The sequence below is a fragment of the Eurytemora carolleeae genome, unplaced genomic scaffold (assembly GCF_000591075.1).
Source record: "Eurytemora carolleeae unplaced genomic scaffold, Eaff_2.0 scaffold351, whole genome shotgun sequence".
In the NCBI taxonomy this organism is placed as follows: Eukaryota; Metazoa; Arthropoda; class Copepoda; order Calanoida; family Temoridae; genus Eurytemora; species Eurytemora carolleeae.
In genome coordinates, this window is record NW_019396258.1 from 72,211 (window position 1) to 89,830 (window position 17,620).

A 17,620-nucleotide genomic window follows, 5' to 3' on the forward strand; every position below is an offset into this window, starting at 1 on the left:
TTTATGATGTATCTAATGCTTTAGAAAGGTATTGGATCTTTAAAGTATTTAAATTAGAATACTATCGGACATTATCCTTTAACTTTGTAACGCAATGTTTAAAGGGATTGTCTGGCTAGACATGGTGGTTGAGCTGAGAATGCAGTGTTGTAAAAAATTTTATCAGGATTTATTTGATACCAATGAGAAGTTTTTACGATCAAACGTCTCAAAGGTCTCAAATGAATTCTAAAAAATGTCTTTGCAATGCTGCATTCTCAGCTCAACTACCATGTCTAGCCAGACACTCCCTTTAAGGATTTGAAAATATCAAAATTATCCTTGATATTGATTATCTAAAATTGAAATGATAAAAATTTCCCAATGCAATTAAAAATTTTCCATTACATGAAAATTTATTTTCAGAATCAAAAGTTTCTCAAATTTTTAAAAGTTTTCTTGATAGACACAGAATGTAGATATCTTTTAAAATTCTAGAGTTTTCTAGTAAATTTACTTTATGGCAGCACTTCTTCCATATATTGGTATCGGTAGTCACAAAATAGAAAGTGTTAATAAACTTCTGCATTAGAAGGAGATCAATGCTTGTTTCGAATGCGATGTTCGATCGTAATTCATGAACCCCCCGACCGATTTGTCACAAATTTAAATTGGGTTACTCGGTAGGACCACAGGAATATTCTTAGCCTGGTTTAAAAATTCTAAGTTGATTGGTTCGGCTTTTATTGAAAAAACTCCGGGCAAAGTTGGGTTACCAAGTTAGTTTTCTGATACCTGTAAGTTGTGCAAGTGAAAGTTCTAATTCCATTTATTATATCTTCAGGTGGTTCACAGTCTATAGGTCGACATCTTAGATCTGGACCATACCTTCAAAAAATAGTATAATAATAAAATGTATCATTATTTCATATCTTCTCTATAACATAACAATCTATACAGGGTTACCCACAAGGGATGAGAATGTAAAGAAGACTTGCAAATCTTCAAATATGATGATTCCAAGGTTAAATAAAATCTTCTGACTGAAATATAGTCATTCAAAGGCTTCTATATTGTTTGTCAAAGAAACAGTTGGTGCAGGAACCATGGATATAAGCAGAAACAAGTTAACAGTTGGTGCAGGAAACATGGATATAAGCAGAAACTTCTTATACAGTTGTCTTTACAGTCTCATATATTGTGGGTAACTCTGTATATATTTTCATAATTCAATATATTATTTCAAATATATTTGGGTAACTCTGTATATATTTTCATAATTCAATATATTATTTCAAATGTATTTGGGTAACTCTGTATATATTTACATAATTCAATATATTATTTCAAATATATTTGGGTAACTATATATATATTTTCATAATTCAATATATATTATTTCAAATATATTTGGGTAACTTTGTATATATTTTCATAATTCGATATATTATTTCTAATATATTTGGGTAACTTTGTAAATATTTCATAATTCAATATATTATTTCAAATATATTTGGGTAACTCTGTATATATTTTCATAATTCAATATATTATTTTAAATACATTTTGGTAACTTTGTAAATATTTCATAATTCAATATATTATTTTAAATATATTTGGGTAACTGTATATATATTTTCATAATTCAATATATTATTTTTAATATATTTGGGTAACTATGTAAATATTTTCATATTTCAATATATTATTTTAAATATATTTGGGTAACTATGTATATATTTTCATATTTCAGTATATTATTTTAAATATATTTGGGTAACTATAAATATATTTTCATAATTCAATATATTATTTCAAATCTTCTTGTGATAAACTAATGTCTGATAGAAGCTATTAGAAATATTAAAACATATTTAGATGACAACTTGATGTCGAGATGTTACAAAACGTTATAGTTGTAAAATAAAGAATAGTTGATATCTAGGAAAAGATGCTGAATTATTACGATAACGTTGGATACTTAAGGGTTTTCTAAAAAAAATTTAGCCCATATTTTTTTTTATAAATACTGAAATATTAATAATGCTCTAATATTATAACTACTTTTGATAAATACCTTTCTTTTATTTTTTAATAAAAAAATGTTTTTTCTCTACAGACTTCATTATTTTTAGTTCTCATGCATAGTAATGACTAGCTAAACCATTGTCAAGGTAATTTTAAATAAGCCTTAATATGAAGACCGATGAAATATAATATCATTTTAGCTTTTCTGATTATACAATGGTGACAATACTTTGCAGTGAATACTTTAAAATTAAAAAAACATATTTTCAAAGTTTTTTAAATCTAAAAAGCAAATCAAAATTAAGTTAAAATGATGAAAGAAATATGCCCCGAAAAATATTTAAATAATACAAATATGATATGAGTAGGTCCATCCCCACCCCATTTTTCGTTTTCCCCTCCCCCCCTCCCCCTCCTTGCTGAAACTAAACGTTAGATTCTGAATACGAAATGTAATTATACAATCTTTATTGCATTATGAATACAAAGTGTAAAAAGAAGAGAAAATATTTTTATATTCTCAACATAGAGCTATTTAGAGAGCATAGATAAAAGTGAGTATTATTTACATAGAGCTATTTAGAGACCATAGACATAGGTAAGTATCATTTACTTTGAGTTAATTAAAGAGCATAGACATCAGTTAGTATTCATTACATAGAGCCAATCAGAGAGCTTGAACATAAGTTAGTATTCTTAACATAGAGCTAATCAGAGAGCTTAAACATAAGTTAGTATTCTTTACATAGAGCTAATCAGAGAGCTTAAACATAAGTTAGTATTCTTTGCTTAAAGCTAATCAGAGAGCATAGACATAAGGGTGTATATTTTACATTGAGCTTATTAAAGAGCATTCACAGAAGTTAGTATCCTTTACATTAGAGCTTATTAGGAACATAGACAGAAGTTAGTATCTTTTACATTGATCTTATTAGAGACCATAGACAGACGTTAGTATTTTTTACATAGAGCTTATTAGAGACCATAGACAGACGTTAGTATTTTTTACATAGAGCTTATTAGAGACCATAGACAGAAGTTAGTATCTTTTACATAGAGCTAATTAGAGACCATAGACAGAAGTTAGTATCTTTTACATAGAGATTATTAGACACCATAGACAGAAGTTATTATCTTATACATAGAGCTTATTAGACACCATAGAAAGAAGCATATTTTTCATAGAGCTTATCAGAGACCATAGACAGAAGTTAGTATCTTTTACGTAGAGCTTTTTAGAGACCATAGACAGAAGTTAGTATCTTTTACATAGAGCTAATTAGAGACCACAGACAGAAGTTAGTATCTTTTACGTAGAGCTTATTAGAGGCCATAGACAGAAGTTAGTATCTGTTACATAGAGCTTATTAGAGACCATAGACAGAAGTTAGTATCTTTTACATAGAGCTTATTAGAGACCATAGACAGAATTTAGTATCTTTTACATAGAGCTAATTGCAGATTATAAACATAAGTGAGTATTCTTTACAAAGAGCTAATTAAAGAGCACCTGAGTATCTTAAAATAGTCCGATGTTCTAAGACAGACAACAAATTCAAACATGAATAATTCAAGGAAGCTGAACCTGAATGTATGTCTCCAGTAAGAAAATCTTACCAGGTGGCAGTTCCGTTCAAGTAGAAGCATTTAGCATGATCAAATCCTTCCCTCTTATATCCAGAGTAACACTGAAATCAGAAATACGGTTACAAGTTAATTCGTACTTGTCAGAGATATCTTATTGTCCTGGTCAATTAAGGGTTGTTCTAGTATATTTTGAAATGGAGTTGGAATTTTTACTTACACTTGAATTGTAAAGAACTTTTAGGCCGTTTTATATCCCATGTGTAAACATCAATATGTTTTATATATAAGTTGAAAAACAAAATTCCTTCTCAAATATGTTTAAGCAGAGCAGAACATATAAAGTTTTCAGTCGGGACAATAAAGTGGTGAGTCGGGACAATAAAGTGGTGAGTCGGGACAATAAAGCGGTCAGTCGGGACAATAAAGTGGTCAGTCGGGACAATAAAGTGGTTAGTCGGGACAATAAAGTGGTCAACTTTAAAGATTTGACCTGATAAGTGAGTTGAGTATCAAGATCCCAAAAGGATTGATCGTCTGATCCATTGTGGTTTGCATTAGGGATCTTTGGTGGATGTCCACAGTAATACGGAGAGGCCACATCTGCAGAGAACTCTCGGCAGATTGGGGATACACCTAAAGAATAGATAGTACAAGATTTGAGATAATTCTTGGAAGGTTTAAACCAAGGAGAGAGGTATAATATTAGAGAGAAATAGATAGTACAAGATTTGAGATAATTCTTGGAAGGTTTAAACCAAGGAGAGAGGTATAATATTAGAGAGAACTCTGGATAGATAGTACAAGATTTGAGAGAATTCTTGGAAGGTTTAAACCAAGGAGAGAGTTACAATATTAGAGAGAACTCTGGATAGATAGTACAAGATTGGAGAGAATTCTTAGAAGGTTTAAACCAAGGAGAGAGGTATAATATTAGAGAGAACTCTGGATAGATAGTACAAGATTGGAGAGAATTCTTAGAAGGTTTAAACCAAGGAGAGAGGCAAAGCTTAAGATAGAACTCTGGATAGATCGGATACACTAAAACCAAGGAGAGAGGTATAATATTAGAGAGAACTCTGGATAGAAAGTACAAGATTGGAGAGAATTCTTAGAAGGTTTAAACCGAGGAGAGAACTCTGGATAGGTCGGATACACTAAAACCTAGGAGAGAGGTGTAATATTAGAGAGAACTCTGGATAGGTCGGATACACTAAAACCTAGGAGAGTGGTATAATATTAGAGAGAACTCTGGATAGGTCGGATACACTAAATATTAGAGAGAACTCTGGATAGGTCGGATACACTAAAACCAAGGAGAGAGGTATAATATTAGAGAGAACTCTGGATAGGTCGGATACACTAAAACCAAGGAGAGAGATATACTATTAGAGAGAACATCATGGAAGGTAAGGGAGACATTTAAACAAAGTCGAGAGGTACAGGTTGAAAAAAATGGAATAAACGAACGATCACTTTTGAGAAATGTTTACACTTACCTCCCCATCTGCCACTGGCCTGACATCTAGAGACTTGAACCCCAACCAGCATATACCCTTCGTTACAAGTATACCTAGCTTCATCCTACAATATATAACCTACATTACAAGTATACCTCGCCTCATCCTACAATATATCCTTCATTACAAGTATACCTAGCTTCATCCTACAATATATCCTTCATTACAAGTATACCTCGCCTCATCGTACAATATATCCTCCATTACAAGTATACCTAGCTTCATCCTACAATATATCCTTCATTACAAGTATACCTCGCTTCATCCTACAATATATCCTTCATTATAAGTATACCTAGCTTCATCCTACAATGTATCCTTCAATACAAGTATACCTCATCCTACAATATATTCTTCGTTACAAGTATACCTAGCTTCATCCTACAAATATAACCTACATTACAAGTATACCTCGCCTCATCCTACAATATATCCTTCATTACAAGTATACCTAGCTTTATCCTACAATATATCCTTCATTACAAGTATACCTCGCTTCATCCTACAATATATCCTTCGTTACAAGTATACCTAGCTTCATCCTACAATATATCCTTCGTTACAAGTATACCTAGCTTCATCCTACAATATATCCTTCATTACAAGTATACCTAGCTTCATCCTACAATATATCCTTCATTACAAGTATACCTAGCTTCATCCTACAATATATCCTTAATTACAAGTATACCTCATCCGTTACAAGCATACCAAACTTCATCCTACAATATATCCTTCATTACAAGTATACCTAGCTTCATCCTACAATATATCCTTCATTACAAGTATACCTCATCCTACATATATATTCTTCATTACAAGTATACCTCGCCTCATCCTACAATATATAACCTACATTACAAGTATACCTCGCTTCCTCCTACAATATATATTCTTCATTACAAGTATACCTCATCCTACAATATATATTCTTCATTACAAGAATACCTCGTCCTACAATATATATTCTTCATTACATGTATACCTCATCCTACATATATATTCTTCATTACAAGTATACCTCGCCTCATCCTACAATATATAACCTTCATTACAAGTATACACCCTCTAATCTTAATATATTTCCTTCATTTCCACTTTACAATTCTTAAGATTTATTTGTTTAAATCTTGTTTGTATACTCTGACTTATAACGAAGTCATGAAAGTTGAACCAATAATACCTCACAAAATGAACTTTAGATTTAAGTCCGAATTAGTTCGTTTATTGTTCATTGAATACGTTCAGCTCACTTTCATAATCATAATGAATATAAACCTTTGAGACTACACATATTACAAATATAATATATTGATATACCAATAAAAGAAATAGTATTATAGATAAATAATAATAATATGATTATATTATTTTTTGTTTTTATTTATACATTAATAGATATACAGAATGGTATAATGTTACAGTAAACAGATATGTTTCTTCATACATTCTTTTATATATGGGGGGGGGGAGGCCCTCCTTGGTATTTTAAAACTCTTCAAAAGTTTTAATCAAATAGGGAGAGTGATTAAACTAAAGTAACACTGACTAGAGTTCTCTTTTATTTGAAAATTCAAGTTTAAAGGGACAAATTCTTTAGGATTCATTTGAGACATATAAAACTTTATAAAGATCTGTAAATCCTGAGTCTGACTCAGAGCGCAAAGTCGAAGTTCAAAATCATAAGTTTCCTGATCTTTTTTAAATCATTAAATAACGACGATAAAAAATTTACACAAAATTCTACAGTAAATTTATTAGTTGTTTAGGAACAGGTTGATTAATCTTATCATCGAAAAATTAATTAATCTTTTTTAATTATTAGTTTCTGAAATCTCTTATTATTCACAAAGACTTTCTGCAGATTTTCTTGAATTTTTATTGAAAAGACGTCATTTAAAGAATGTGTAGAAATCTGCGAATAAATTCATAAAAAATAAAAAATTTAACTTAATTTAATTAATTAATAATTTAATTATTTAATAATTTAAAAAAACCGATTCTGAAAACGTACTTATGATTTTGTCGACTATGCGCTCAAACTCAGTAATTATACATCGTGAAAACGTTTTATTTGTCTCAAATGATTCCTAAAGAATTTGTCCACAATACTACATACTCAGTTTAACTACCTTACATTGCCGGTCTGTCTCTTTAAGTCTGACAAAGGTTTTCTGTTAATAATAAATTAGTTATAAAAATAGATTCTATCGACCATTAATTACTGGAAACAGTTTAGAAGAGAGATTACCCAATCTCACCATTGATTAGTTACATTCTTTCACTTAAACTAATTCGGTTTAAAATCTATCTCCATCTTATTGGATTCACTGAATATATGTTTTCTTTAAAGGGACTGTAGTCGTATTTTCAGGTGACCTTTCATTCATATATTGGTAACTCAGATTCCCAACAGCACCCTTTAAATCTTTATCTGAGTAACAAAAAGGATGATATCGTCGTTGTCCTGTTTAAAAGTGCTACTTCTGAAAATGTCTCCCATACTTCCTGCACCATAAATCCGCAAGTCATCTTTATAAAAAACCACAATTAACATTAAATAGGACAAGTCTCTTTATTAACTGAGAACCGTTCAAAATTAGGTTTACAGTCCCTTTTACCATCAGTGAATGTTTATTACGATTAATCAACTTTTTCTAGTATAGACTCTGCTAATTTCATGAGAGGCGCTGAGCTTATTGAATTCCTAGAGTAAAGAGTTTTTTAAGATATTACTCCAGGCATTCCCTTTTCAGAATAATTTACTGCACTCACCTCTCTATGATATATTTAGATAAAAAATGTCATTTTCAACCAATTCTTGAAGATAAATGGTTGAAATTTTACCAGAATAGATAATCATTCAACAAAAAAAATTTAGCAGTTTCTAACTTTTCTTATAAATAGAAAATCCAAGTTTCCGAAACAAAATCATTTCTAAAAATAAATCATTTTTTCCTTGAAAATTTTTATTTTCTTGGTAATTGTATTCTTGATATGTTTAGGTGTTGGACCAAAGAACATTTCATTTGACTTCAATTTATTCTACAGTAGCTGGGTTCTCTGCATTATTTATTTTTAAATATATTAATCAAAACTTTAATATTAAAACGTTATGTTAAAAAAATTGAAATGTTTTTGTTCCCAAAAAATGTCAAATCTGTTTTTATTTATTGAACCCTTAACTAAGCTTTCGGTGAGTTCTTCAGAGATATGCAATGCATTACTCTGACCAAATAAATAGATGGTTTTAATATACTGATTATTGTGTGGGCCCTGGAAGTGGTTAATATACTGATTATTGTGTGGGCCCTGGAAGTGGTTAATAATCAGTTTGAATCTGAAAATTTCCCCCTCACAAATTGAAGAAAAAACCTTCAAAATTTAATTGTTCTTTCTTAATGTACGTGAAAACGTATTTAGTATTACTTAATTTTGTAGAGCATTTTTTTTGTAGAAAAAAATTCTTTGACCCAATAATAGAAAAATGTTGAGAAAATAATTTAGTCCCTCATGTTCCATGTTTGTTGCTACACTCAAGCATACAGGGAGAAGGAATTGGATTATTTTATGATAGATTAAGATAGACAGATAAAACATAGATATTAGATGGAATTACAGTAAATCCTAATCTAATCTGAGAAATGAATAGAAGAGAAGATAAACGATACTAAATCTTTTTATTATCCATTGGGCTTAAACTTATCTATATAGGTATGCATCTTCAATATTTGGAGATATATATGCATTGGGTAGTTCAAGAAATAATATTTGAACAAAAATATCCAATTTTAATTTACTTTGCGCCCATCTTCTATTTCAACTTCTAATTGTGGCTTTATCTGTGAGCAATGAGTTTCTTTGTATACAAAAACAAACAAAAAATGTTTGCGGATTTCATAATATTTGTTCGCGCATTTTCAAAATTTTACAAAAATAAAAAACTGTTATACACAACTTTTTGAAATGCTGATCATTCATAAACCTTCCCTGGGGTCACGTGAGGTCCCACACAAAATTTAGGGGTTATCGGTTCAGTCGTTTTGACGTTAATTGGATACAAACAAACAAACAGACACCAAGACAAGCAAAGTATATATATAGATTCCAGGATTTTCTCAATATATGCAAAGAGTCATCTCTGCGCTGTGTTTTATATCTAATTCAAAATCCGTCGAAAATAGCTGAGGGAGGGGTGGGGGGTTGACGCCCCTACTAGTTTTTTTTCCTAGCACTCTCATTTTTGATAGTATCACATTGAATTTTTTTACATTCTATTAAAAGAAATTCTCAAAATCACTTCTTTGTGACTAAAGTTATCTCCGCTCTAAAAACTACATTTTTAAAAAGCCCTTGAAAAATGGGCGCAGAATCATGTGTCAAATCTTATTAATTGTAAAATCAAAAAATATTTTTTGTATTTGTTTAAAACCCTCCTAATACCCAAACTATTAAAGTTAGAGGACTACTTATTGAGCTGGCCTTGAAAAATTGGGCTATGACCATGCATTGCAAGCCTATTCCCTTACTCTATGGCTCTTTTCTAGGGGTGGGGCATGGGATGCTCCCTCCAGGCCATACATAGATTCAGACCCCCCAGCATCCTTTATTAGGTTAAATGTAACTTGACTTTAAACCAAGACCCCTGGTTTATTTAACATGGGGGGGGGTGGAGTTATTAACCTGGAAATGTCGTCCGTTCAGGTTTACTTGACCATTCTCCGGGTCCGGTAGTTCAGGGCACTCTTTCTCAGGTCGGATACAGGATAGGCCGCAGTCTCCGTCACACAGACAGAGCTTCCGGTCATTTTGACAATCCGCGTCCACGCTACACCGTCGTACACAATTCAAACCCTGAGCCCGAACCTGAAATATATGCTTTAAGGGACTGTACGCGTAATTTCACGTGACTCTTCATACCAAGATGGCAATGTCCGATTGCAAGCTGTTTAAAGTATGAAAATATGATTATTCACTTTCTGGAGACTCTGAAACACACTTTAAATGTAAAATATTCTAGATGTCAGGAGATACAAGTATAGAAGTAACGCATCAGCTGCGTAGAGTTCAGACTACGTAGCTTACATCGGATTTTACAGGTGTCCAAGTGGTTTTATATAGATTTAAACATTGTTCTCGATAAACAGATGAATGTTGTGAATCGGGCATTACGCTCTTTGCATTCAGTGTCACTTTCCCTTTAGATTAATCTTAAATTTACATGATTTCCCCTCCAGAATATTTATTTATTTTAAAATCTCTTTAAAAGTTTTTGTTTTCCTCTTGTACCTTTAAATCTATTAAATTGATTGACCTGAAAATCGTTTCTAACCGGACAGTTTTCCTCCCTTGAGATACTGCGCGTGTTCTTTAATGGATCTCGGAAATAACTTCTTAAACCCAGGGAACTACTTAACCTAATATAAATACAGAAATAAAATCACATTTATTATTCACTTTTTATCTTTTTAAACTTTTTTATATTAATAATTAAATAATTATAATGATTAGTTGTTTGTGAATAAAAGTATCCATTGCTATGATTCTCTATAATTTAGAATTGTTTATGTCACGTCAAACGTAAATCTTCTATGTTTTCAATCCTAACTCCTCTTATGGAAGAACTATTGAGAACAAAGATTATGTTTTAAGTTCCTAATATTTAACCGGATAAATTCGCTTTTCTAAAACTTGTGCGTAAAATTAGAACTATATTGAGGTCACAAAGACTTGCCCGTTATGTCGCTTGAATTTCTAGTCTAGTTCAAGTCTAGCTCACGTCTAGTTTGCAGTGTAAAAGGGGAGAAAATAAAGAATGAATGGAAAAATAATGAAATTGAAATCCATTTTGGGTAATGTTTTCCAAAATAGTGATGCCTTGTCCCAAAATAATCGATAAAAGGATTTTAGACGTGCGATCATGGTTTTTTCCAGCAATATTAATATTCTCTTTAATACTTAAACGTTAAAACCTAAACTAGTATTTACTTATTTAGGTTTATATATAAGTCCAAAACTAAACCATAAAAAAATGATGATATTTTGACTCCAAATAATTTCGTAATATTTTTATATAAATATGAAGTTGTATTGTTTTATAATTGTAAAAATGTTTGTTTTTAATAAAAACTTATTTAGACATTTTTACAATAGCTCTGGACTACTCAACTAAGGAAACAAAAGAAAATAAAGGTTTAGGAGAAAATACCTAAAAAAGAATATATATAATATTTATTTTGAAGTAATAGCCTTGTATCTGAATTTTATCTTATTTTTGGATTTTTAAGATTTTTTAGATTTTTTAGATTTAGGGATTATTTAATCTTTATATGAACTTAGCTTGCTATATCTAATAAACGTAAAAAAGCTGAGCTTATTATTAAGCCCAAATTACTATTGAAACTCTCATGAGTTCGTGGGAATTTTTATGAACTGTCAAAAAATAAATTAACCCTGAAAACTGTCAATTTTTACTTAAAATTTTTGAAAATCCCTCAATTCTAACAATAACTACACAAAAAAGGCGACTTGAAAAGCACCTGCAAGTTAAAAGCTAAAATTTTTACTAGAAAAGGGGGGAGCAAAGCAATGTAATTATTTTAACCAAAGAAATACATCCGGACAAGTGCTGGTAAAAATATAAAGTTTCCCATAGAGAAAGGAAACGAAGTGGTAAAGCTTACCTCAGATGTACCCAACCGACCACCCTATTAATTAACTGATATGGGTGGTCGGTTGATACATCACGATATGTGAACGTAACTAACACTGTACACTTGTATATTATAGAGTGATCGTGTTTTTAAGGGGGATTTTATGGAATTTATAAATTATATAAAAAGAATTCGAGGATGTTGACTGCGAACATTTGACAATTTTCAAGTAGATTTTATGAATTTTTAATACAACTAGCCTTAGAGGGCGCTTCGCGCCCATCTTCTAAATTAATTGTGAACAATGTTCTCTTTGTGTACATCGTAAAACAAAACAAAAATAATTCGCGGATTTTTACAAAAAATTTCGTGGATTTTCAAAATTTTCAAAAATTTAATGAAGATCGAATTTTGATTGAGACAAATATTTAAAATTTCAATCATTCATAAACCTTCCCTGGGGTACCTAGATGTCCCACAAAAAATTTGGGCCCGATCGGTTCAGCCGTTTTGACGTTTATTGGATACAAACAAACAGACAGACACCATAACAAACACCCAGACAGACAAGCCAAATTTATATATAGATTAGAAATCTTTAAAAAATCAAAGAGGCAAAATGTGCTTAAAGCGTAATTTTTTTCTGATACAGATTTACATCAAGAGGAAAAGGCCTTATCCCCCCCTTGTATAGTTGAGACTTCCAGAGTAAATGAATTATGTACCATGTATACGGATAGCTTCATAAGCTTACCATACTAAAAAGAAAAAAACCAGTCAATTTTGGACATCAGAAATATTTAAAGGAGCAATCTACCGGTGTGGCGTTATTTCTGGGTAAACGTTAAATAACGGTAGTAGACTCTACACAGCAAATTTTCCGCGGCATTCGCGCACAATTCTGTGAATGTAAACAGTAAATTAAGTGAAAGTATTTCTCATATTTGAGAATCAATCAAGTTTTGCTGAGCGACAGACAGTAAAATCAATTGTTTTAACATTAGGGATCGATAGGACAGCTTAGTTTAAGTAAGTTAATTGTTAATTTATTCTGATACTTGCAACTATAATGAGAGTTTAATGTAAAGTTAATTACTTCTGTACTCACATTATATATATCATCATATAGTGTATATTTTAAGTGCATAAATATAATTTCTAACTTTAAAATTTCAGATAAAATACCAGATTTCTGTTGTGCGCATTGCCGCAAACTGCAAAAATATGCGGGGATGCCGCGGAAAATTTGCTGCGTAGAATCTTCTACCATTATTTAACGTTTACCCAGAAATAACGCCACACCGGACAATAAACCTGAACAAAGGAGGAATGGCAACTATGCCAACCTCACGATGCAATATTTTGTTATTCTTGTCTTAACATAAACAAACAACTGAACTGGAATGTACTGGCAGTGGCAGTATACAATCCTATGCTTACAATCCATATTAAAGGGACTATAAAGAAAAAATGAAAGGGGGTATAGGCTGAAAGCTAATCACTTTAGCTCTTGATCGCGACCAATGAAAGTTTTATCTGATGTTCCTGTCTCAAGAAATTAGTATAAAACTGTTTTAAAATTATACGAGATTTCATATATGTAAAATTTAGAAAATCTTAAACTTAAATCACGTGATCAGAAAAATCACCAATGGCAGAGCAGTATACTGGTCACGTCTCTCTGCCTGTATCACGTGACCACTTTACTGCACTGTCATTGGTGGAATTTCTGGTCAAGTAAAACGGACGTGTGTAAATAATTGGTTGCTTATTTGCTGAATTTGGTCTATTTAAACCCACTACTTTTATACAAAATTGTATATATATTAATTTTCGTATAAATTTGACACAGTTGTATATCAATTTCTCGAGATAGGAACATCAGATATAACTTTCATGGGCCGCGATCGAGAGCTAAAGTGATTAGCTTTCAGCCTATACCCCCTTTAATTTTTCCTTTACAGTCCCTTTAAGTGTCCATATCTAAGTATCTATACATTATACAAATATTTAATTATCTACATTAAACCCCCCCCTGAGAAATACTCAATATTCAAGTGTACAGTTGGTTGGTCGGTTGTGTATACACCAGGTAAGCTTTATCTCATCCTTTTTCTTTCACTATGGAGTTTCCCTAAAAGGACGAGACTTCAGAGACGACTGTACATAATGTCTTCCATTGTTCTTTCTTACAGAGATGTAACTCGTTGTTTAAGTCCTGGGTCGTCACTGTAGTCTCAACCCTGTAACTCATTTTTTAAGAAACAACAAACTGGTTTTGCAGAAAAAATATTATTTTTTTTTCTATTCTATTTATTCGTACACAATTATAATGGTAATATTGAAAATAACACATTTAGTCTTGGATTTGTTTATGTCCACGTTTGTACTAAACTTCAATTTACGATTTAGTGCAAATTTCTCACATATATTTATCATTTCCTGTAACCCATTCCCACTTGGGGACAGAAGAATTATGTCATCAGCATAAACCCATATTCCAAGGTATATACCTTGTATTTGACAACCAACCGTAGATAATTTTATTCCGAACAATTCAATCAGATTATATCGCGGAGAATTTATCTTTATTTTATCCAAGAAAAATCAACAACATTATATCCCAGCCAAACTAGATTATATCCCCGATCAATAAATCAACAAGATTAGATTACTTCAATATTCTCAAAGCAAAGAAACCGAGTTTTTGCCATTAACCCAATGATGCAGTTCAGATATTTCAACCAATGCTTTCTGTTAGATCAAATAATATGAAATATCAAAGGTTTACAGTTTACACCAACAGGATAAAAAGATATCAAACATTAAATATATCTGACATCAAACTTCAAAGGAATTGAGTCTTTGCCACAAACTCAAATTTTCTAATCCCAATATCCTCGCATGATGATGGAGCAAACCTTTGATATTTCAAACTTTGACTTTTTCCAGAACTACGCCATTACCAGGGGTTGAAAGGAACAGATTACTAGAGCCTCATTTTTATATCTTTGCGACCAGATATCGTTATAGACCTTTAACATTTTTAGAACATATTCTCCTGAACTAGACAGCTAACTGTTTTACAACATCAGGGTGCAAAGATAAGAAAAATAGAGTTTGAGGTGAGTAATCAGTTCCTTTGTAATATTTTTTTTTCAGTTTGGTGTAAATCATGAGAAAAAAGTATTTTAAACTTTTCCTCTTTATTCACACACAAATCATATTTCAACTTCCTGTTCTTAAATATTATTATATAAAATCTATCGTTGAAAATGAAAACGAAAAATTACACTTAAACAATCATATATAGTACATATATCATCATGTGCTACAGACGTGGCACAAAGCACCACTTATACAATCATATAAAGGACATATATCATCATGTGCTACAGACTTGGCACAAAGCACCACTAAAACAATCATATATAGTACATATATCATCATGTGCTACAGACGTGGCACAAAGCACCACTAAAACAATCATATATAGTACATACATTATCATGTGCTACAGACGTGGCACAAAGCACCATTTATACAATCATATATAGTACATACATCATCATGTGCTACAGACGTGGCACAAAGCACCAGTTAAAAAATACCTTTGGTGTTTTTGTCTACTCTCTAGTGTATATCCGTATCCTGTACATAGTGTACATAAAAATATTGAAAGAATGGAAGGCACTGTTGTACATAGCATAGTGATATGTTCTTCACTTAATCTGAAATCAAAAAGTTGTCCAAAGGAATTGAGTCTTTGCCAAAAACTCTTATTTTATGATCTCTATATTTTTGCACTGTCGTATTCCTTTGATATTTCCAACTCTGAGTTCTAATAGATCAAATAATCTAAGTTTGAAATATAAAATGTTTTGCTATCAGGGATAAAGATATCGGTATTAGAAAATTTGAGTTTACGGCAAAGACTAAATTCCTTTAAAAACAAAAAGTTTAACATAAAATATTTTTTTTTGGTTAAAAGCACAACAAACATTACTCAAAACAGCTGATTGCTCGACACAAGCTCTTATTTTTCTATCCATTTATCTCTGTAACCTGAATGTGTAAACCTGCGACATCTTAAATTTTTTTATCAAGCATAATTCATAGTTTAAAAATCAAAGCTATACGGCATCAGGTTACAAAAACACAGGGATTAGATAAATAGAGTTGGGACGAATCACTCTTACACAATGAAAACTAAATATGGACTGTAAAAACTCAGAAAAATGTTTTTTAGATTGACCCATGTTTATTAAATTTACTCCTACTGAAGATAAACTGTGTTGCATGGTTTAAGGGAGTAGAGGAGAAATATTATAACAGTTCTGAAAAGAAGCAATCTAAATAAATTGTTCAACCTGTTGCTTAAATCATTCTTACTGAATTCAAAACTCACATTCTTGCAAATATATCATTTACAGGGACACTGAGCGAAAATTTTATCGAAACTAACAACTGGAATCGAAACCATCATTTATAATCAAAACCACTGATTTAATTTAAAAACACCAATTTGAATGGAAATCAACGAATTTAATGGAATTCAACGAATCAAAACCCCCCAACTTAAATCAAAATTATAAATCTTATCGAACCGTTTATTAAAATCAAAACTAAGAACAGAAATAGAAACCAACAACTGGAAACAAAACCAACAACTGGAAACATAACCAACAACTGGAAACAAAACCAACAACTGGAAACAAAACCAACAACTGGAAACAAAACCAACAACTGGAAACAAAACCAACAACTGGAAACAAAACCAACAACTGGAAACAAAACCAACAACTGGAAACAAAACCAACAACTGGAAACAAAACCAACAACTGGAAACAAAACCAACAACTGGAAACGTAACCATCGACTTGAAATCAAAACCCCGACAAATCAAAATTTTAATTCTAATCTAAACCGTTTATTAATATCAAAACCAACAACTTGAACTGAAACCTCCAACTTAATTCGAAACCAACAACTGAAATCGAAACCAACTATTCGAATCGAAACCAACATCGGGAATTGAACCCACCAACTTGAATGAAAACCACCAACTAAAATATATTCAAATTATCCCCTCAACCCAACATATCTACAATAAAAGATTTCAAAATTGAATTTTCACTTTTCAAAGCTTGCATATTTCAACTCTTTTTAGATTTATACATTTGTTCAATCATAATGCTTGAACAACTTTTATCTTCAAGATCCTTCATAAATAAATGTTTAGTATTTAAAATATGGGCTATTATGAATTTTTTTCCAATCTTTGGTCAGAGTTCCGTGTAGGATTTATTACTGGAAGATGGTTCTTAGAGTTCTATAAAGGATTAGTGATATGAGATATTAATGGAAAAATTGGATAATAGGATACAAATGATACAGATACAGGTACAGCATGCAGGGATACAGAGAATATATGAGATGTATCCAGGAGGATATACAAAAAATATCATGTAGTACACATTAGAATATCCTGGAGGTTATATAAGAGTATCCTAGAGTATAAATGAAGAATGAGGATATATTTGGATATATAAGAGGTATCCTTTAGTATAAATAAGGATATATTAGGATATACAAGAAGTATCATAGAGTATAAATGAGTATATATTAGGATATAAAAGAGGTATCCTAGAGTATAAATGATGATATGCTAGGATATATAAGAGGTGTCCTAGAGTATAAATGAGGGTATATTAGGATATATAAGAGTATCCTAGATTATATATTACTAGATTATATACTTGGATATAAAAGAGTATCATAGATTATATATTTGGATATATAAGAGGCATCCTGGAGTGCAAATGAGGATATATTAGGATATATAAGAGTATCCTA

At 31.2% G+C, this 17,620-nt stretch overlaps 1 protein-coding gene across 1 annotated transcript in view; it reads right to left on the bottom strand.

Moving 5' to 3' along the window:
• Positions 1-15,491, bottom strand: part of LOC111699525 (protein lev-9) — a 28,997-nt gene extending 13,506 nt beyond the window's left edge. The window contains exons 1-7 of the mRNA XM_023470218.1: positions 15,376-15,491; positions 10,426-10,528; positions 9,795-9,977; positions 5,091-5,175; positions 4,085-4,227; positions 3,625-3,695; positions 775-867 (exon numbers count right to left, since the gene is read on the bottom strand). Of these exons, the coding sequence (XP_023325986.1) occupies positions 775-867; positions 3,625-3,695; positions 4,085-4,227; positions 5,091-5,175; positions 9,795-9,977; positions 10,426-10,528; positions 15,376-15,473 (776 nt within the window). The 5' untranslated portion in view covers positions 15,474-15,491. The remainder of the gene's footprint in view (positions 1-774; positions 868-3,624; positions 3,696-4,084; positions 4,228-5,090; positions 5,176-9,794; positions 9,978-10,425; positions 10,529-15,375) is intronic.
• Positions 15,492-17,620: the final 2,129 nt, after the last annotated feature.